General features: G+C 39.3%; 1 protein-coding gene across 1 annotated transcript in view; it reads left to right on the forward strand.

The window, feature by feature from the left end:
• The window catches only part of arfgef1 (ADP-ribosylation factor guanine nucleotide-exchange factor 1 (brefeldin A-inhibited)), an 86,734-nt gene that overhangs the window by 42,986 nt on the left and 20,880 nt on the right, over positions 1–22,868 (forward strand). Inside the window, exons 7-25 of the mRNA XM_067434594.1 lie at positions 2,209–2,476; positions 3,522–3,638; positions 3,983–4,173; positions 6,921–7,054; positions 8,529–8,763; positions 9,168–9,267; positions 9,353–9,492; positions 9,664–9,772; positions 12,060–12,261; positions 14,529–14,640; positions 15,192–15,397; positions 15,505–15,589; positions 15,829–15,994; positions 16,396–16,547; positions 16,631–16,759; positions 17,160–17,318; positions 17,419–17,563; positions 18,005–18,092; positions 18,188–18,228. Coding sequence (XP_067290695.1) covers positions 2,209–2,476; positions 3,522–3,638; positions 3,983–4,173; positions 6,921–7,054; positions 8,529–8,763; positions 9,168–9,267; positions 9,353–9,492; positions 9,664–9,772; positions 12,060–12,261; positions 14,529–14,640; positions 15,192–15,397; positions 15,505–15,589; positions 15,829–15,994; positions 16,396–16,547; positions 16,631–16,759; positions 17,160–17,318; positions 17,419–17,563; positions 18,005–18,092; positions 18,188–18,228 — 2,779 coding nt within the window. The remainder of the gene's footprint in view (positions 1–2,208; positions 2,477–3,521; positions 3,639–3,982; positions 4,174–6,920; positions 7,055–8,528; positions 8,764–9,167; positions 9,268–9,352; positions 9,493–9,663; positions 9,773–12,059; positions 12,262–14,528; positions 14,641–15,191; positions 15,398–15,504; positions 15,590–15,828; positions 15,995–16,395; positions 16,548–16,630; positions 16,760–17,159; positions 17,319–17,418; positions 17,564–18,004; positions 18,093–18,187; positions 18,229–22,868) is intronic.

The following is a 22,868-nucleotide window of genomic DNA, read 5'->3' on the forward strand; positions in this document are numbered from 1 at the left end:
TGATGGGATCAAAAGACATTTAAGACCTTGTTTACAAGCGTATTTAGGTCTGTCATTTGTGATTAGATCATCCGAGATGGATGTTGAGACCAGGAGCAAACGCGATCTGTCTCTATCTTTGTGGTTTAGATGGCTGCATGTGGATGAGGACGGTGAGGTGCAGTTAAGATGTTTCACGGTCGCTGCGCTGATCAAAAGATGCCTCTTTGAAAGCGAGGCTTGCGGTTTTGGCACAAGCAAAACACACTGTCACACTGTTAGCAGTTCGGACAGAGCGTGACACATTGTGACACAGCCAGACGCATCATGCATAACTAATCAGCTATACAATATTGAAGATGTGTTTGTTTTGCCAACATAGACCAGACCATTCAAGACCACCTGAATTCAACTGAAAGCTCTGGAGAAGGGACATCTCTGTCCCTCATATTTTATTAATATGCATGTTACATTTAAAAGGTCCTTCTGGATGCATGCAGTATACTCATCCATGTGGTATGTTTAACAAAATCTTTTCCACTTTTTATAATGCAGAATTTAATTACTATATATTGAGATTAATTTATTATTTTTTTTTATTACTTTTTATTAGGGCTGTCAAAATCTAAATCATATTAACCGCAATAATTTGATTAACGCAGCACACATTTCACGTAGTTGAAGATATAGAGAGCAGGTCCACTCGACAGCTTTCACATGACCAATTTTTCATGCGAACCGTGCCCCGTTCTGAACTAGACTGCAGTGTAAAAACTCCTTTTATTTATATTCTTAATATGAGAGAAATCGCTGCTTATTCTGTATTTTTAAGCTTAGGCTTAAGAGACCGAACAAGTTCTTTGAAAAACATCTATGATCTTTGATACATGTCTAGTCTTCATGCTCTGAGTATGGTTTCACTAATAATAAACATACATTTGCATAAAGCATGCATATATGTCCATACCCATGTTGATTAGAGTATTAAAAACATGATATTAATTTACGGTACATTGACAACTGATAAAAATGTGCGCTTTAGGTTGTGATTAATCGCGAGTTAACTTATGACAATCATGCGATTAATCACAATGAAATATTTTAATTAATTGACAGCCCTACTTTTTATTTATTATATCTATAATTTATAATACAATAAATGATGTTATGCAAACTGCAAATAATTGCAAATTTTATCACTGAATCTATTAACAGTGTTAGTTTTATTCTATCAATTTCTAACACTTAAGGTATTTATTTATTTGTTTGTTTGTTTATTTATGTGCAAATTATGTCAGTTGAATTACTAAATCTTTTAATCTAGTTTAATTTAATGAGTTGCTAAGCCAAGATTAAATTTACTATTTAAACTAAGGTATCAGCATCTAGTATTGTGCCAAAATTGTATTTTCTTTTATTTAAATGTAATTAATAAATCTCTTAACAGCTCTAGTTACGTTTTATGTGTTACTAAGACCAAAGGTATTGATTAATTACCAAGGTATCAAACGGTGGTATTTCACCAAAGGCAAAATATTGTTAATGATCCAGACTCATTGATATCTGTACTCTAGACATGTTCAGTATGAAGAATAATATCTCAAGTCAGTTGGTCTGAAGGTGTATTAACTACCAGCTCCATTCAAATTCAGTTGTTGTACGTGGACTATTTATTTACATTTACAGATTTATCTTCTGGGACAGACTAAAATATTTATTGGCACCTAAGGTGAAATCATCAGTTTGGGATTGCATAATGTGGCATGCTTACCGTCACTGGTGGCTGATTTGTTTTGTTCCACAAAAGAAAGTCATACCGGTTTGAAACTACATGAGGGTGTGTAAATGATGACAGAATATTCATTTTACACTTATCTTGTTTTGAAACGCCAATGTAAGCATGCGTGCGTAGTTCAGATTGTCATTCCAGGTGCATGTAATCAAGCCACCATCTGTCTCTATGAACACAGACATTGTCTTCACGTACAGTAAGATGCTATAAAGATCCTGGTCTTGTGTTTTTTTTATTTTGTTTTTATTATGATTTTTTTTTAAATAAATGATGGGAACAACCTGTATTCCTAAACACAATTATTTGCCCCCTGTTCAGAGAAATGGATGTACATCAGCGTGGCTTTGGGTTCCCGGCCTCCCAGGAGGGAACATGAGTCTATAAACTCCCTGCTACATGTTTGAAATGTCTTGACCTTGCGTGTGTGTGTGTTCCAGCTGCAGGAAGCCAAGCAGATGGAGCGAGACAGGCACAGGCAGCATTCTCCAGTCAGCCAGCAAGAACCAGAGTCTCCCGGACAGCGGCACACCGACACCCCTGGCAAAAGCCTCCCCGTCGAGGCCAACGGTGGACCGGGACACCAGGGCAGCAAGGTCGAGCAGGGATCCCCACCGTACGAGAGCCCTGATCCAGAGAATGGCACCGACTTCTGCCCTGCGGAAAATGAACAGACCGAGGCAGACCAGGCCACCGCAGCTGCGCAAAGTAAAGATAAGCGTGCAAACACACAGAGATTAAATTAGCTTTAGGGTTCCGTGATTATGTAAATGATTATGCTAATTTCTCTAAATGACTCTGGAAACCAGTGGAATATTCTCTGAGAGTGGTTATGAATGTGACTAAAATGTAGGGTTTAAAACATAAATTTTTATGAAAAATACCTTTAAAAAGCCTTACATAGATTAGAATTTTCTGTTTGAAGATTTGTTTATTTTCTTTTTAACTATATTTTTTGTATCTATTTATTGATTCCACTTTGTGAAAATGATTTGCCATTAATTAAAGGCATAGGTCATTCAAAATTTCCTCACTCGTACCCTCATGTCATTGAAACCCAAAAGACTATGGTTAACCTTCGAAGCACAAATTAAGTTATATTTACGATGTGAATTCAAACCTAATTTAAATCTGTTTATCATGTAAAACGGTTGTATCTCTTCACAAGACTTAGAAATGTAGACTCGTATGGATTTGATTTATGACTCCTTTAAGACTATTTTGGATCTTCTAAGCTTTTGTTACCTGTGTTTTTGATGGAGGCTCGAAAAACCTCTCAGGTTTCATGAAACATATCTTAATTTCTGTTTCAAAGATTAACCAGTCTTTCATTTTTGAGTGAACTATCCCTTTAATTTAGCAGCATTACTATTTTTAGTTGGTTTCTCTCCTCCTCCCAACACTGTCCTAGACACACGCAAGCATCCCTGATTCCTAGTCATTATTAGTTAATCATGTATTCAGGCTTGACATCAAAACAGATGAGAAGCCCTCCGATGATGTGACACTATTGGAAAACTGTGTCAGTGTCTCTGTCTTATGTAAGTTTAAATGCACCGCTTTCCATCAGAAGATCACCCAGTTACGAGCAGTATGGAGTTCCCTCTTAATAGCACTATTAAAGTTAAATTGGAAAACTGAGAACATGGATTTATTGTGAATACAGTGTGCTCGGAGGGGAAGTCTTCCTATCGCACGATGAATAACTGACTAGACAGAATTAGAAGCTTAACTGTACTCTGCTGTCTTTTAGATGCGGCAGAGCATGGCACGGAAGTCACCGCGGAAGAAGAAAGCCCAAACTATGAAGAGAAGGCACAGGAGATTGTACAGAGCATATTGCAAGAAGTTGTAAACACAGTAGCTGGAGGCGAGTTGTATTCTTCATATATATGTCTGTGTATATATTTATACCTATGATAAACATGAACCACATGCAACATAGAACACGACAACACAAGAACGCCTGACCAATGAAAACATAAACCAAGTGCTCTACAAAGACACGCTAGACAAGAGCGCATGATAAATGAAAGAATGACCTCTCACAACAAGAGAAAACATGGAGCATGTTTAATTTCTGGGTGAACCGTCCTTAAGGGATGCAAATCTTATGTTGTTGGATAGCTAGGCTAGTGGCTGTTTGCTTTTAGTTGTGATACACTTTTAACCATCCCATTGGACCCAGACTGAAGTCTGTTTTACCATGTTCAGATGTTAAGGAAAGCCGTGAGAGTGAGGCTGAACCAGCTGAAGGCATTCCAAACTCTTTGGAAGAGGAGGGAGGGTTGGGCAGCGACAATGAAAATGTTCACGCCAACGGCATCCCTGGCACGCCCATTTCTGCGAGCTTCACTCCGTCCCTGCCCGACGACAGACTGTCCGTCTCCTCCAATGACACTCAGGTACCAATTTTCAACTCTCCCATGAAGTGTATAAAATAGAAAATGCTTTTGTTTTGCAACTTGTTTACACATATGTAATTGTTTTTGACTGGATTGTGTATCCAGAACTGTAACTACGTTGATTTTACAGTTGGATTCTTAATTTAATTTTAATATCACAAACCATGATACCCTCTAAAATAACCAAATAATTATGTAAAGTGTTGTGTTATATTAACAAACTGCTTATTGTGAAATATTGGTAAAAAATGCAGTCCTCCCTCATTTACTACTACTGTAGTAAAGGATAGACACTTTTGGGAAGAGTCCTAAGGTCAGTTGCATAGAAATATTTTTCTCGTTTATAATTTTTTACGTCAGTTACATAAAAACATAGATTGGTCTAATTTGATGCAGAAAGTAAGGCTAATTACCCCTAACTAACTTTTAGTTGGTCATACTAGTTATCAATTGATGCAATACTACTCTATAGGTACTCAAGATTGTCAATTTCATGTCAATCTTGAGTACCTATAGAGTAGTATTGCATCTTTCATATCTCCGAAAAGTCTTTAGTTTTATTATATTTATAAAATAAATATAGGCTGTACCGAGTCTTTCCGGAAAGAACAGAGCGCCTGGAGGCGTATCGTGTGGGCGGAGCTAAAGAATGACAAATGCGCACAAAGCGGTAACGTCCTCAAACGTGGAGAAACCCATGGCTATCGATCTCAGCTAATACAGATATATGATCCAGAATCAGGTTCGGAGGCTGAAATAAATTGAACAGGAGAAACAGCAGGACGTCCGTCTCTGTGGTATGTACTGTATTTAGTGCCCTGTCAACATTTGTGTGTGTTTACTCGCAGTTTATGAGGACATGATTCGGTTTATGGACTATTGTATGCGACTAAACCTTAGCAGTAGCAAGCAAAACGGTTTTGCACGTCAGACTAGTGTAACGTTAACTTATATATAGAACAACAATGGAGTAACCATTAGCGCATTTGAATGTGTCGTTTACTGATGTTTACTCACGCGACGACAGCCAAGAGCACAGACATTTGAAGCAGTTTTACTCACCGACTGCTTCCAAAGCAGGACCGAACCTTTATCTCTGGGACCGCTCCGTCAAGAACACACTTCTTTGGTATGATTTGGTGAAGTCCTGTGACAGCAGTGACCGTGGAAATCCACTTTGCGACGCGACTGAAGCGATGTTGTGAAGCTTCCCGTCATTTCTGTGTTCAAATCGGTTCAAATGCAGCGCTGCCTTCCCGGAATGCTGTGCTGAAGCGTTGAAGTCGCTTGATGTCACCCATAGGAATAACGTGGAGCGCGGCACGCGACATAAGTGTTCACGGACGAGTGGATCTGCAGCTGAGCGAGTGTTTATGGGCGTGCATTTCCTCTCTCGCTCTAGTCACGTGCGCGCACCCTACCGGGAGAAGAGCCCGTACGGCCCATACAAGGACCTTCCGCTCTATTAACGTCAAGCCGACCCATACTCGAAAAAAACTCTCCGAAACTTGTGAGAAACCGGAAGGAGTATTTTTGACACAGAAATACTCCATCAAACGTCCAACATTAGTTTTTGAAACTTTGTCTATGTTTAGGATGGGAATCCAAGTCTTTAACAGTATAAAAAGCTCAGTATGCACGAAACAGCATTATTTTACATATATTACAGTATATTGCCAAATATTTTGCATCCCAAAGGGCAGTCAAGTTCCTCCGCACCAAACTCGTTTATCCATGTTTTTATGGAGCTTGCTTTATGCACTGATGCGCAGTCATGTTGAAACAGAAAGGGGCCATCCCCAAACTGTTCCCACAAATTTGAGAGCATGAAATTGTCCAAAATGTCTTGGTATGCTGAAGCATGAAGAGTTCCTTTCACTAAAACTAAGAGGCCAATCCCAACCCCTGAAAAACACCTCCCCCCCACACTAAACTTTACACTTGGCACAATGCAGTCAGGCAAGTACCATTCACCTGGCAACCGACAAAACCCAGACTAGCCCATCAGATTGCCAGACGAGAAGAGTGATTCGTCACTCCTGAGAACATGTCTCCACTGCTCTAGAGTCCAGTGGCGGCGTGCTTTACACCACTGCATCCGACGCTATGCATTGCACTTGGTGATGTAAGGCTTGATTGCAGCTGCTCGGCCATGGAAACCCATTCCATGGAGCTCTCTATGCACTGTTCTTAAGCTAATCTGAAGGCCACACAAAGTTAGGAGTGTGGAGGTCTGTAGCTATTGACTCTGCAGAAAGCATGCACTGACCCCGTTCTGTGTTTTTTCGTGGCCTAGCACTTTGTGGCTGAGTTGCTGTTGTTCTCAATTGCTTCTGTTATAATACCACTATCAGTTGACTGTAGAATATTCAGTAGTGAGGAAATTTCACAATGGACTTATTGCACAGGTGGCAACCTATCACGGTACCACACTTTCAATTCACTGAGCTCCTGAGAGTGACCCATTCTTTTACAAATGTTTGTAAAAGTGATATGATATTTATTTGTGTAGGTCTTAAGTCTGGAAAATTGGATTTTAAAAACTCTGCAGAAGTCTGTTATTAAACGCAAAGATATTAGTGTATTTTTTTAAGTGTCATATTTTGTATATACTTAATGGACCAGTTATAATACCAGTTTTATAGTCTGTTGCATTTTTAATGTTTATGTGCTATAGATGATTATTAATTTTCCTGGCAGTTAAATTTGATTTTCATAAGAGGCTAACATGAGCATTTCTCCCACAGGAATCAGTAGCTACCACTGGTCCAGCACCAGGTGCAAAGTTTTCCCACATTCTCCAGAAGGATGCATTCTTGGTGTTCCGTTCACTCTGCAAGCTCTCCATGAAGCCTCTTTCAGACGGTCCCCCTGATCCAAAGTAAGCCTGTCTTTATAAATAAAACCTCTGACTGTATACAAATGGAATTGTTCGTTTGTTATGCCAAATGTTTTTCCAAAAAAATGACATCACATGTCATGGTTCAATTGAGTTATGGTTTTGTGGTCTCTTTTCATATTCTAATTTTAGATCTGTAATTGGTCAGTGACATTTTAGAGCAAGCGTGTTGATGGCATCAGCCATTGTTCTTTAACAGGTGAATAGGGCTGTCAAAGGGGCAAAAGAGATGTTCCTCCCCTTCATTTTGAAGAGAAAGGGAGCCATTCATCCTGGTGTGACTTCAGAGGCAGTGAGGCAGGAAGCTTGTTTCAGTGCTATTGATCACTCTTTGTCAAATGGGATGAGACCTTGATTTACCTCGGGGCAGAACTTGGACTTTATTTATTGGTGCATACTGAGGCGAGCATCACTATTATTATTGTACATACTTTACGATAGGGACAGTTTTTGACTAGAGGACAATAAAAGGGGCTTGAAAAGTCCCATTGATTTGTTGTTGTTTTTTTAGGTACATAGCAACTGCCTACAACACCTTAGCAATGCCCTGACTACCACCCAGAACACACTAGAATTGACAGAGTTCTATATTCAATCTATTCTATAGATTGACATGGTTTGTAGCATGGATTTGGTAGTTATTACTGTAGAGTGCTATTGGATTCTGTTGCTGCATCGTTTTGAGATTTCCTGAAATGATTGTATTAATGTTTTATTTAATATTTAATAATTACATTTCTAAACCATTATAATTTTAATAAACCATATATGTTTTGTTTGTGGAATCAGTGGAAATCCAAAGTCCAGTGTTGTTTTAGCATTAAACTATTACGGTGTTACAGTGTGGCTTTTATTTTTATATGTTTAGTTTTCATTTTAGTTTTATTTTAAGTTTTAGTATTTTTCTTATTCTTTTGTCATTTTTATTAGTTTTCATTTGTATATTTCTATATAGCTTTAATATTTGTATTTGTTTGAGTCATTTTAGTACCTCAATTCAAACTTATTCCAGTTAGTTGCCAAAGCAACATTTCTAAATATCACATTTTTTTGCAGTTTTTCATCTAATATTTATGTTTTATTTCAGGTTTATTTCTTTTACCAATTTTTTTTTTACAGATTTAGTTAACAATAACAACACATCTGTAGCGTTATTATTTTCTCTTGAACAATAATCTACAATATATTTATGATTGAATACTTTTGGAGTTATTTTGCAACTAATGTCTGCAGTCTGCAGCAAAACATGTTTTCTTAATACATGACATTCTTTGGGCAATGAGAAATTTTAAGTATTTATACAGTCAATAAAAAAGTATTTGTAATGGTGTCTTTGATGTCTTGTAAAGAAACAAATTAAGATTTTTCTTTATTAAATTTAGTTTGTCCTTGGCATAAGTATTTAATATGAAATGAAGAATGAATACATAAGACATTTTTTCTTCACTTCTCGCAGATCCCACGAGCTGCGGTCCAAGGTCCTCTCGCTGCAGCTCCTCCTGTCCATCCTGCAGAATGCTGGGCCCATCTTCAAAACCAACGAAATGTTCATCAACGCCATCAAGCAGTACCTGTGCGTAGCGCTGTCTAAAAATGGTGTCTCCTCCGTCCCCGAAGTGTTCGAGCTGTCACTCTCCATCTTCCTCACCCTCCTGTCCAACTTCAAGACACATCTCAAGATGCAAATTGAGGTGCCTGAACTCAGTTCCCCCCGAATTGTAATGTGTTTGTGCATCTCGCCCTGATGGCGTCAGTCTGTGGAGCGTCTATCTGACAGTGTGGATTTATTTGAGCTGTAGTTTAAGATGAAAGCTTGTAATTCTGCCTCAATCTGTCTGTTTGTGTGTGTGCGCGCGCGTGTGCATGTGTGTGTGCGTGCGCGTGTGTGCGCGTGTATGTGCGCGTGTGAATGTGTGCGTGCGCCTCATTCCAGACGAGTGTGTTGGGATTTGTTGTTTTGCAGTGTTGTGTAGTAATAGTTCTCACTTTGATCAAGTTACGCGAGTCTTGACAACACCATCTGTTACTGGCTTAGTTATCCTTTTTTTGCTTTTTAAGTAAAAAAATAATTTATTACACATTTTTTTCTTCTCAGGTGTTTTTCAAAGAGATTTTTCTTTATATTCTGGAAACGTCCACAAGCTCATATGACCACAAGTGGATGGTCATTCAGACCCTCACCAGAATATGTGCGGGTATGAAAGGCTTTTTTAAATCTCACTTTCGACAATATTTGAGAGATTTTCTGAGAATAATTCTATGCCATTTCTTCCCTCCCAGATGCCCAGAGTGTAGTAGATATTTATGTTAATTATGATTGTGACCTGAATGCTGCTAATATTTTCGAGAGGCTGGTGAATGACCTCTCAAAGATTGCACAAGGCAGAGGAGGCCATGAACTGGGTACAAACCCACTTCAGGTAAACGCACGGGTTGGTTCACCCAAAAATTAATCAAAAAAATATTTTTGAAGTTTAATAAAAAAAAATCTCACAAAAGAAAAAAATTATAATGCTGATTTGGAATGGTTCAATTACAAGAACTGTTCTTTTATAATAGTATTAGTGATCCTAGCCCATGTTGTCCCTCAGGAGCTGACTCTAAGAAAGAAAGGACTGGAGTGTCTGGTGTCCATTCTCAAGTGTATGGTGGAGTGGAGCAAAGACCAATATGTCAACCCCAATTCCCAGACAAGTCTCGGTAAGGCAAACCTTCAGCCTCTGTGAAACAAAGCATCAATTCTAGCTCCTCAACCAGTATAATACCTGCTGAACCTTGTATAGCCCCTATATCCTGATATGCTTTGGATCCAAGCGACTGCATTACATATTCCAGGTTACGGCCCTGGCTCTTCTAAATGAGTTTCCTCAGAGTGCATTTATGCTGCTTTCCAGAGGCTTCTGGCTTGTGCAGAACCAAATGGATAAACAGTTGCTTTTGAGGCCAGCGCACTAGGAGTCCTGTGCCTCAAAGAGAGGCAGGAAATGCTATTCGCCGTGATGGCTAGCTACGCAGGCCTTTCATCTTAATCAAACAGGCTTGAGGCTGTTATTCCTCACCGAGGCATGCCCTGACATCAGGGAGGCTGAATGTAGGCTCCCTGAACACTGCAAAGCAGAGCTTTCTCCTATGAGCTGGGAACATGCGCCAGGCTAAAGACCCTACCTCTTCAGAGTGGAGGGCATTTAGGTCTGATCAAGCTTGGCTTTATTGGCTTTCAGGAGGAGAGGCTCTGAAGGACCATAATACAATTTCTCTGTAGCCTCAAGCCCACCATAGGTTTTTAGATATCAGCCAATCAGAAACCAATCAGAGAGTCTTACTTATTTTTAAATGACAAATTGACCACTGAAAATCCACTTAAAACACACCATTTGAAACCACTCAGAACACAGAACACCTTAGTAACTACTTAGCAACGCCCTAGAAAAAAGAAAATATTGGAACCACATAGCAATGTGCTAACAACCTCTTAATACACCTTAGCAACCACCTAGCAATTCCCTAGAAACTACACAACAAACCCTTGGAACCACACAGCAATGTGTTAACAAACAAACAGAATACCTTAGCAACCACTTAGCAATGCCCTAGAAACCACGCAAAACACTCTTGGCACTCATAGTAATTCACTAACACTCATAGCAATTCACTAACAACCACTCAGTACACCTTAGCAACAAACTGGCAGTGCCCAAGAAACCACCCAAAAAACTTTTGGAACTGCACAGTAATGCCTAACAACTACTCAGAACATCTTAGCAACCACCTAGCAACGTCCTAGAAACCTCATAGCAATGTGTTAACCATTCAGAAAGTCTTAGCAACCACCTAGCAATGCATAAGAAACCACTAAAAAAATTACTCTTGGAACCACATTAAAATGTTAAAAACCACACAGAATGCCTTAGCAACCACCTAGCAATGCCCTAGAAACCATCCAATAGACAGCATTGGAGCCATATAGATTTGGCTATCAAATAGTCAGAACCACCTAACATATAAAATATTTTTGTTGATTTTTTGACAGTGCACATGGATTTTTTGTTTAATATAGTATCCATATTATTTTAGTGGAAACAATGTTTACAATGGCAAGTCTTTGTAAGAGATGGTTGTAACCTTTCAACTTGACCAAATTGCTAATCTTATATATACAGGCCTTATGCCCTAATCGGCCAGTCAGATTGTAGCATACTTATCTGGGTAGCTTTAACTAATCAAGCCTTTCAAGTTCTTGTATTCTCATCATGCTGGCCAGTCAATCTTTGTTCTTTTCTCTTAACGGACGCACATCAAAAGGGAGAGCAGGTAACGGCCGTTTGTAGTGACATTAGAATTAATTGCATCAGCTATTGTTGCATAAACTAGATAGTGGTCTCTTAATAGTTCTTTGTGTTGTGGCTATGTTAGCTGTTGTATATCCAACAAGCAAATTACGTTTTGTTTGAAGCTTAAGACGAACAGGTATTTACCAGCTGCTACCGGCTCCACTGATCTCTTAGAGAGAGGAAACTATGAGAAATAAGGAAGTGATCTGACAGTTCATGTTACAGCGATAGCTACCCGCTAAATCTTTTACAGTGTTTCCAGTGTGTAATCAGACCCTGCAAACAGCAACCATGGCCTCCACATACCCAAACCGCCTGTTTGTCTTGCGTGCACCAACTTCAGATCTGTTACTTTGTGTATTCAGGTCACGCTGCTCTTTCTCCAGTCCCCATCGTGCTGTTTTTGTGATACGAGTCAGTCGAGGCCAAAGACTTTATTAGAGAAGTGTTGTGTTGGGAAACTCATATAGCGAGCTGAGCCAGGGAAATGACTTGATACACCAACACACATTCCAGACATCCAGGACTCCAATGAATCATGTTGTCTCTAGTCCCTAAGCTGCAGGGGCTCATGGTGTTTCACAAACCGGGCTCATCTTTTTTTCTGCTTTCTCTGAAATTGCATCTGAATGTCATTCCTCTTCTCTCTCGATCAGGCCAAGAAAAGCCTTTAGAGCATGAAACCAATGAATCGAAGCATCCAGAAACGATTAACCGCTACGGCAGCATAAACTCATTGGACTCCACCGCCTCGTCTGGCATCGGGAGCTACAGCACGCAGATGTCCGGGACGGACAATCCTGAGCAGTTTGAGGTCCTCAAACAACAGAAGGAGATCATAGAGCAAGGCATTGACCTGTAAGCCATTAAGTTGGAATCAAAAGCATGAAATCAATCTGCACTATACCTGCTGTTGACAAAATAACTATCAATAGATATTTATATGGAAATTGCTTAGTTTACCTATCTCATACTTATCTATGTCCAGTCCTGCTCCTGGCAGGCCAGTGTCATGCAGAGTTTGGCTCCAGCCCCAATTAAACAAACCTTAACCAGCTGATTAAAGTAAAAGTTCACCCAAAAATGAAAATGTTGTCATCATTTACTCATGACACAAAATAAATTATTTTAAAGAATGTTGGTAACCAGACAGTTAGTAAGTCATAGTAAGCTCGTTTCCATAGTAAGTCAATGGCTACTGTCACTTGTTTGATTACAAACAATCTTGAAAATATTTTTGTTCAACAGAAGAAAGAAACTTGTACAGGCTTGGAACAACATGAGGTTGAGTATGTAAGGAAGAATTGATGATGGGCCCTTTAATTATTAGGAAAATAATTATGCATTGGTTGTGCTTTATTTTTAAATAATTCAATGGCCTGGATTCAATTTTTCCACTTACTCTACAGTTACCACACCTCAAAACATTGTTCGGAGGATTTAATTTTAAGACATTTGTCAGGATTTGTCCTTAAAACGCAGGACTAATTTCTTACGCATCTAAACCCAAGCCTCCGTTGCGAAATCCAAAATGTAATTTTAGAGCTAGTAATGGAGCACTGACAGCAGACTATGCAGTTATTAATGCAGTGAGTTATGAGAGCGAGAGAGAGAGAGAGAGAAAGAAAGAGAGAGAGAGGGCGTATATGAATTACCTCTATGTGTCTCTTTCAACAGTGTTCGGCAGCAGCGTCTACTTATACGAAACTGTAAGAACGGCACCTTTATTTCCTTACTAGTGAGAAATATCATGTCGCTTTTAAGTTGCTAAACTATTTTACTGATAAAATCATCAGAGCCAAATTGACAACACGTTTGTGTGTGACTAATTTAAATAAATAAAAAACTCCAAATAAACTGAAAATAATTGCACACCTTTAAGCATTCAATAGCCCCTTAGTATAAGTGATCATAACATTTTAGTTTTTGGGTGAACTATACCTTTAAGGTCTTAAGGCATACTAGAAACTTCCTGGCAGGTGAACTAATCTCTGCAGGATGTCGGCCCTCCAAGAGCAAGTTTGGCTACCTTAAAGGTGAAGTGTATAAGTTCTGTAGCACTATCAGAACCAGTTGGAATTCATAAAAAGAAACTTGCTTGCAAACAGGTTTCATAAAAACACTTCCCCATCTACTAGACAAACGGGTAGTCCCACCTCGAACAGTTGAGCCTGTAGTTGAAATGTTGGGCTCAAACAATCAGAGCAAGGGTTTATATAGATTCCTGAGGTATCCAATTTCACTTGATCTTTTGAGAGAAAAGGTCTGCTAAGAAATTCTACTGTATCTTTTGGACTTTTTTCCCCCAGTGAAAAAAAAATTTTGTTCTGAACTTTTGCACCTTTCACTTGTCAGGTGGATAAAAACACCTTAAATTTAAACATAACTGCCCACATTTAGATGTCAGTAACACCATTCGGTATTCAGAAACAAAAGAAAAAAATGTATGAAAGTGTCAAGGTTTGTGTTGAATTTACAACTGTGTTGCATTTCCTTCTCAGAAAACACTGCAAAAAAATGCTTTTCTTACTTAGTATTTTTTCTTGTTTCGTGTCCAAACATCTAAAAATTCTTAAAACAATGTTTTTAATAGACAGGCAAAAGTAATTGTCTTGTTTTGGGACAAAATAACTCAAAGTTTTTGCTTACCCCACTGGCAGATTAATTTGCTTATATTAAGCAAAAACTCTCTTAATTTTTTTATTTTTTCCTAAAACCAGACAATAATTTTTACTTGTCTAGTAAATGTTTCTTATTATAAGAATATTTTGAAATTTTGACTAGAAACCAGACAAAAATAGTAAGAAAAGTATGAAAAAAAAGAGTAAGAAACGCATTTCTTACAGTGAATTTCTTTCAGTGCGACTGTGCGACTACCATTTATTTTTATAAATCTATCATAGCAGCAAAAACCACCCATTTAACAGTGAGAGGGAGGTGACAAAATTAAATTGATGCTTTTTTGGTGCAAACACCTTTACTAACATCATAACATCGGGAAAAATGTACCATGAACCCTTTTAAAGACTAAAATAATGCAGACTTTACCTTCAGGACTTCCTTACAAAATGCGAAATGTGAATATGTTGATCATATGATGAAGTTCTATTTATCGCAATGCACAGGTTCAACAAAAAACCAAAGAGGGGCATTCAGTACCTACAGGAACAAGGCATGCTGGGAACCACGCCCGAAGATATCGCCCAATTTTTACATCAAGAGGAAAGGCTTGACTCTGTAAGTCATTGTTTACCTGCAATAGTTTCCCTCACCTTGTCGCTTCCATGTACTGTGGGCTAGATCCAATACATTTTTACATTGCAGCAATGCAATAAAACTCTGTAGCTGCAGGGCTTTTCTGAAACATTTCTGAAAAACAACGTGAAAAAACAAATTATTAAGACGCTCCAGACAAGTGTTGCCAAACTTCCACTTAGAGATGATTTGATCCTTCAGTGTGATGAATTGGCAACTCATTTGCTCGTTCATCCAGCCTCAAAGGACTAGCAGTGATGAGTAAAGAGAGCTGCTCATATCTGCCCTAAAATTAGGACACTTCAGCCGAACAGCCCTCAGCCCCCTGACTGACTTGAGATGTGTGTGGAATAATTTAATAAATGTTGCATTTCAATGATGCTCAATGATTTCTCCAGTCTGTCATTGTGGCTTTAGAATATAGCATTGAGGGTGTGTTTTTGAGTTATAAAACATGATTTTTTTTCTGCTATTTATTTCTCTACCTACACAATCAATATGTGACTCATTCGCTCTTGTTTCCACCCTGACAGATCCAGGTAGGAGAGTTTCTCGGAGACAACGATCGCATCAATAAAGAGGTTATGTATGCCTACGTCGACCAAATGGACTTCCAGGGCAAAGACTTCGTGCCAGCGCTGCGCATGTTCCTCGAGGGTTTCCGTCTGCCCGGAGAGGCACAAAAAATCGACCGACTGATGGAGAAATTTGCTGCTAGATATTTAGAATGCAACCAAGGGTGAGTTCGCCAGTCCCCTTCTGTTTCAACAGATTAACTTACATCTCTAATTATGTCACAAACAATGCACTCAGTCGCTGTTTGCCCTTTTTTATCCCTCTCCTTAGGCAAACACTGTTCGCCAGCGCAGACACAGCATACGTCCTCGCGTATTCAATCATCATGTTGACTACAGATCTACACAGTCCGCAGGTTAGTGCACCGAGTGCTGATTGTTCACTGAAATCTTCAGCAAATGCAGGATGCATTTTCTTTTCATTCCCGAGTCTATGAATGTTAATGTGAACGTCAGAGCTGGAAACGGCTGCTTGGCATTCAATCTTGATATGCGAGCGGAATAGCTAAATCTAGGGTGATGGATGTTTCTGAAACGCAACAGAAAACAAGAGGAGGAACGTTACTGATCTGTTGTTTCCTTTATCTTGGCACAGGTGAAGAATAAAATGACGAAAGAGCAATACATCAAGATGAACCGAGGTATCAATGACAGTAAAGATTTACCAGAGGAGTATCTCTCAGCAATTTATGATGAAATCGCGGGGAAAAAAATATCTATGAAGGAGACAAAGGAATTACATATCAAGTCAAATAAGCAAAGTGAGTATATGGCACACCGACAAACATGGTGAACGCATCAAAGAATCAAATAAATGTTTAAATCATGTGCATAAAAAAAGCTATGATTGGCCAAATGCCTTTTTGCTTGATTGGGGTCATGGCAGTCTTTTTAATTATTTTACAATAATGACTTGGAGACTGTACATCAGTGGTTCCTCAACCAGGGGGCCTTAACAAAATTGGGGGCATCCAGATGACTTAAAATGATTTAAAATACGATAAACAAGCTAAAAATCTGGATATTTGGCTCTTTTTTTTTTGTATGAATATTTTTTCAGTAATTATTAAGTTAGTAAACAGTGTCTCTGTAGAGACATACAGAGTATTTGATGTGTGGTTTGTGTTAACTGATGGAGCTTTTGCTACTGTCTCTGGATCAGGTGTGGCCAGTGAGAAGCAGAGGAGGCTTCTGTATAATGTTGAAATGGAGCAGATGGCAAAGACAGCCAAGGCTCTGATGGAGGCTGTGAGCCACGTTCAGGCCCCCTTCACTAGTGCCACCCACCTCGAGCATGTCAGACCGATGTTTAAGGTATTCTGTACATGCACATGCACTTCCACATTCATTCTATTTGGATGCAAATACCCATCCCATCTTTTCTTGATCTTTCATAGCTGGCCTGGACACCTTTTCTGGCTGCGTTCAGCGTGGGTCTGCAAGACTGTGATGACACTGATGTGGCTTCTTTGTGTCTGGAGGGAATCCGCTGTGCTATCAGGATAGCGTGCATCTTCAGCATTCAGGTAATTACACACATTGCATTAACCGTGGAGAGGTCATTTACTGAAGCCGAGAAAGGCCTTGCATTACTATTCAGTCTCTGTCTGAATAAGCCACTTTAAAATCTTTGGCTGAAATGATCGACTGTTTAAACGGAGAGTTTTTAGCATTTGTGTAATTTCAAACCTGTATGACTTTTTTCTGTGCAACACAAAAAAAGATATTTTGAGGAATGTGCATGTTGCTGTTTTCCATACAATTACAATAAATGAAGATTAGAGCTGTAAAGCTTTAAAAAGAATGCAAAAACATTATAAAAGTGGTCCATATGACTACATTCCAAGTCATATGCTAGCTTTCAGTAAGAAACAGACCAAACAGAAACCCTCCGAAAGGTTTTTGTTCTCTTTTGATTCGTTCCAGTTGGAGCGAGACGCGTACGTTCAGGCTTTGGCCCGCTTCACGTTGCTGACAGCAAGCTCGGGCATCACCGAGATGAAGCAGAAGAACATCGACACCATCAAGACCCTCATTACAGTGGCTCACACGGATGGAAATTACCTAGGAAACTCCTGGCATGAAGTGAGCACTTGCCAAGCCCTGCTCTTTGATTGACCTGCATATTTTCTATGTGATTGGCAGATTTTGAGAGGTGTTCTCATTCTCTATGTGTGCGCTGCAGATCCTGAAGTGCATTAGTCAGCTGGAGTTGGCCCAGCTCATTGGGACAGGAGTGAAGGCTCGGTACATATCAGGAACCGTACGGGGGAAGGAAGGCTTCATCACCAGCACTAAGGAACAGACGTCTGACGAGTACCTGGGCTTGGGTCAGTCCATCACACTTCACACGAGCAGAAATCATCTTGTTATTACCGAAAATGTTTGTTGACAAAGACTTTTATTAATATGTTAATCGAGGTTATGTATAACAAGGTTGAGATGAAAAAAAGCGCAGTATAATAATTAAATGATTTTAAGATATGTTTGAAAATTATATACATGTTTAAATTCAATCAATAGATAAATGTTTAGGGATTTTTTTTTCTTCAGTTTATTTAGAATTTTTGTCAAAAGACAAAAACTGTGACACACAAGCACCATCTGCATTGCAGTTTTTCCTTTTGCCATTGCATCATCCAAACGTTTTATCTAAAGCTTAAATATGATCCATTAAGATTGCTTTATCATAATCCAGTATAATTATCCAGCAGTGTGAAATTAAGTTTGCACTTGCATGAATAATCCAACTGTGCTTTTTCTCACAATAGGAGGGAATGTTGATCGCAAACAGATCGCAAGCATTCAGGAGTCTATCGGGGAGACCAGCTCGCAAAGTGTGGTAGTCGCTGTGGACCGGTATGATGGTTATCATTAATTCTGAAGAACCTCCTAATGTAACAAACACTAATATGCTCCTGGAATGTTATTAATGCAGATATTCTTCCCTGCAGGATATTCACAGGCTCTACCAGACTTGATGGAAATGCCATCGGTAAGTACAAGACAAGTTTATTTATGACTTACACTACTGCTCACTACAAGCAGTCTCTTACAAGTCTCTTATGCTCACCAAGACTGCATTTATTTGATCAAAAATACAGTAAAATGGTAATATTGTGAAACATTATTACAATTTTAAAATAAAGATTTTCGATTTCAATATATATTAAAATGTAATTTATTTCTGTTGCAACGCAGAATTTTCCACATCATTACTCCAGTCTTCAGTTTCACATGATCCGTTAGAAATTATTTGAATATGCTGATTTTAGTGCTTAAGAAACATTTCTTATTATTATTAATGATGAAAAGGTTGTGGTGAGATATATATATATATATTTTTGTTTTTGAAGTGTAAGTCAAACCGTTACAAAAATTCTTTCGTGCCAACTGCGGTCAAAATCTTAAATAGAGAATCTTATGTCTGAGATACAATGCTGTATTTTTTATATTATTATGTAGGCTTTTATGTATGTATGTATGTATTGTCCTATTGTACACTGGCCGTGTTACGATGTCTAAGACAAATTTCCCAGTAATGGGACAATAAAGTCTATTCTATTCTATTCTATTCTATTCTATTCTATTCTATTCTATTCTATTCTATTCTATTCTATTCTATTCTATTCTATTCTATTCTATTCTATATATTAGGGGTGGCACGGTTCAGTTTTATCCACACATTAGAATACAGTATTTAAAAAAAGTTACATCATGTAGAAGTTGTATCCTAACTGGCTGTCTCCTGCTTATGCTGTCGAACACATTGCCGTAAAATTTTTCATGTAATCATGTCAATTTTAATCAGAACAATGTACAGTGGCTTTAATTCTGCGTGAGCAGCTTTTTGCCCAAGCTTCAAGGACTGTTTAAATTATTAAAACTAGAACCTTATATTAACTTTAATGTTACATTTATCATATGAACTATACTTATATACAACATGTTATATGCATGTGTTTGGGACAGATGGGAACACGTACGGTCATATTTGCAGCAGATATATGCTGCCCTTCATAAATTAAAGCATGAGAATGACAGGCGTCAAGAAAACACTGGAAAAGGTGACAGAATGGACAATATTCATCTGACAATATTTGCAATACACGAGCCACGGTTCAGCTGCGCGAGACAAACGCTGGCATTGTGAATGCATAATTGCTGTGCGCGGCTCCCGCTCTCCATACACACTTCTTCTGCCCTGTCAACACACTGCTTGCGCGTGCGGTGTAAAGCCAGCGTTATACGACGCTGGCGCATCCTCCAACTACGGCCAGCCTTCCTCATTTCTCCCAACTGCCATTTCTACACGTGACGTGACCTGCAGCACTCCACTTTTACTGTCTTTTATCGTATGTCCACACACTCCTATTTCGCACGAAAAGGACACCCACTGTCTGAGGTAACATACGGGCATGAGGCTATATTGTGCATGTGTCGAACCGTGCAACGCACACGCTCCGAACCGAGACAAGCGTTTGTTTTCATGTACTGTGCCACCCCATATATATAATATATAGAATACATATATGTATTCTACGTGGCATTGATTCAACAAGGTGCTGAAAGCATTCTTTAGAAATGTTGGCCCATATTGATAGGATAGCATCTTGCAGTTGATGGAGATTTGTGGGATGCACATCCAGGGCACGAAGCTCCCGTTCCACCACATCCCAAAGATGCTCTATTGGGTTGAGATCTGGTGACTGTGGGGGCCATTTTAGTACAGTGAACTCATTGTCATGTTCAAGAAACCAATTTGAAATGATTTGAGCTTTCTGACATGCTGCATTATCCTGCTGGATGTAGCCATCAGAGGACGGGTACATGGTGGTCATTAGGGCTGTCAAAATTGCTCAAAAATGACGTTTGAATATTCCCTCTAAAACAAACACGAATATTCGAACTATTCGAACATCTGGGCGCGCATTTTGTCAATGATGCGCATTACGTCAATAACAGGACAAATTAATACAAAGAGACAATAACTACTTGTATAGTTTGTCAATTTAAGTTTATACATATTTGACAACAAAAACAAGTAGATTGTTATTGTAAATTATATAATTATTATTATATATAAATTAACTAATGGCCAAGACGGCAGAGCGCAGACCTCTCTCTCTCTTATGCGCGTGCGGTCTCTCGTCCTCACTGCGGATAACGGTTTAAATGAACAAACTTTGAGTGCTGATCAAGAGTTTTGTGCAAGCAATTTAAGGTCGCGAGACTCGCAACTCTTGTCCCAAATATAGCAGGCTTCATTCAGTGATTGAAACAAATATTATTAATATTAATTGAAGTTTTACAGCATATTGAGCGCTCCGAGCTAGCTCTGCTGTGCTAAACATGGAGCTTTTCCTTGACATGGTAAATAATCATGCCAGTGAAAGCAGTACATTTATCCTTTATTCACGCAATATCTCTTCAGTCAGTACAGTAGCCTACACTTTAATGTTTCTGTTTAACGTTAAATAAAATTAGGCATGGTATGCTAACTGTATCTTACATAGCTTGCATATAACTTTCTCGCGGCTCAACAATTTGACCTCCTACCGACCAAAATCCAACGTACTTCCAGACATGGCTTTTTAGATTATGGAGTTAAAATCTCTTTCTCTGCTGTGGTCGAGTTGGGCTCTGCACTTTCTGCTATCTCCCCTGCAAGATGCGTCCAATTTTAGCAGTGACAGTGCGACTCCTGTGACCTGTCCCTGAACCCCAATGCGCGCACTCACTCTCAATGCAGACAGCCGCGCCTCTGCTACCGCGGCGGGGGATTTTTTTTCTGCTTTTTTTTTTTTTTTTTTTTTTTTGAATATTAATTTTCACCTTCGAAATTCTTTTTTTTTTTTTACTATTGGAATATATATTCGAATTTAGAATATTTGTTGACAGTCTTAGTGGTCATATAGCGATGGACATGGACAGAAACAATGCTCAGTTAGGCCGTGGCATTTAAACGATGTCCAATTGGCACTATAGGGGCCTAAAGTGTGCTAAGAAAACATCCCCCACACCATTACACCACCACCACCAAACCTGCACAGTGATAACAAGGCTTGATGGATCCATGTTCTCATTCTGTTTATGCCAAATTCTGACTCTACCATCTAAATGTCTCAACAGAAATTGAGACTCATTAGACCAGGCAACATTTTTCCAATCTTCAACTGTCCAATTTTGGTGAGCTTGTGCAAATTCTAGCCTCTTTTTCCTATTTGTAGTGGAGATGGTTGGTACCTGGTGGGGTCTTCTGCTGTTAGCCCATCCGCCTCAAGGTTGTGCGTGTTGTGGCTTCACAAATGCTTTGCTGCATACGTCGGTTGTAACGAGTGGTTATTTTAGTCAAAGTTGCTCTTCTATCAGCTTGAATCAGTCGGCCCATTCTCCTCTGACCTCTAGCATCAACAAGGCATTTTCACCCACAGGACTGCCGATACTGGATGCTTTTCCCTTTTCACACCATTCTTTGTAAACCCTAGAATTGGTTGTGTATGAAAATCCCAGTAACTGAGCAGATTGTGAAATACTCAGACCAGCCCGTCTGTCACCAACAACCATTCCACGCTCAAAATAGCTTAAATCACCTTTAATTACCATTCTGACATTCAGTTTGGAGTTCAGGAGATTAGGGGTGTCCATGGTTAACCGATTGACCGATTAACCGTTAAAAATTGCGTAACCGAGTGAAACATTTTACTCGGTTAAGTGGCGTCAATGACGTGCTTTGAATTTAGTTGTAATATATGTTTGCACCCCTAGAGACCGCAAGAGCGCTGCCAGACATTTGTAATATCCACAAGAAGAAGTCATGACCAGCTTTCTAAGCGGGCAATGAAGCGGGCAAAGAAAGCGTGGGAGCACTTTAAAAATGAGAGTGACGGGGCAAAATGCAAGTATTGCAATGCACTGCTTACCGCATTTTTCAGGCTATAAGTTGCTCCGGAGTATGAGTCGCATCAGTCAAAATATTTGTCATGAAGAGGAAAATAACAAACATCGCACTGGACTATAAGTCGCATTAGGGCAGAAGCAGAGCGCGAGCCGCGCGCGCTGTGCATAACGGAGCAGAAGAAAGAAAGTTTTAAGTGAGAAACTTGTGAATGACTAGAGAAAAGCAGACGTTACTTTAACTGTAATGAAGAAAACAAAAAAGCTAATCGCGGACTGAAAGCAAGATGGCCAGAGCTGAAGGGACGGGTTCACAGATGCTTGAACTCTGCCGGGAGAGGCTCAGCAGCCGCGCGAGTCAAACGCTGTCTGTGTGAATCATTCTCGGCTGCATATTTTACTAATAACCTAATCATGCAGGCGCCCTCACCTCGCGGCCACTCGCATTGCTCGTGAACTGGAGCGCATCTCATCCTAATTTAACGAAACTCAACGTACGCCTCGCAGACATGAAATAGATCTTAAGAAACTTGAAATGTCTTTTAACAATTTAAAACGAAAAGAAATAGGCTACTCTCTGATTGTGTAATCCATGATGTGCATTTCTCTCTATAGGCGCGTTCACTATGGAGATGGTGGTCGTCAAATTAATAAGCTAAAAATAACCCTGACGCACACTATGGTTAACCGAGTATTAACCGCTAAGGGCCTCGGTTAACGGTTAATGAAAAACTTGAA

Source organism: Pseudorasbora parva, chromosome 24 (assembly GCF_024679245.1).
Source record: "Pseudorasbora parva isolate DD20220531a chromosome 24, ASM2467924v1, whole genome shotgun sequence".
In the NCBI taxonomy this organism is placed as follows: Eukaryota; Metazoa; Chordata; class Actinopteri; order Cypriniformes; family Gobionidae; genus Pseudorasbora; species Pseudorasbora parva.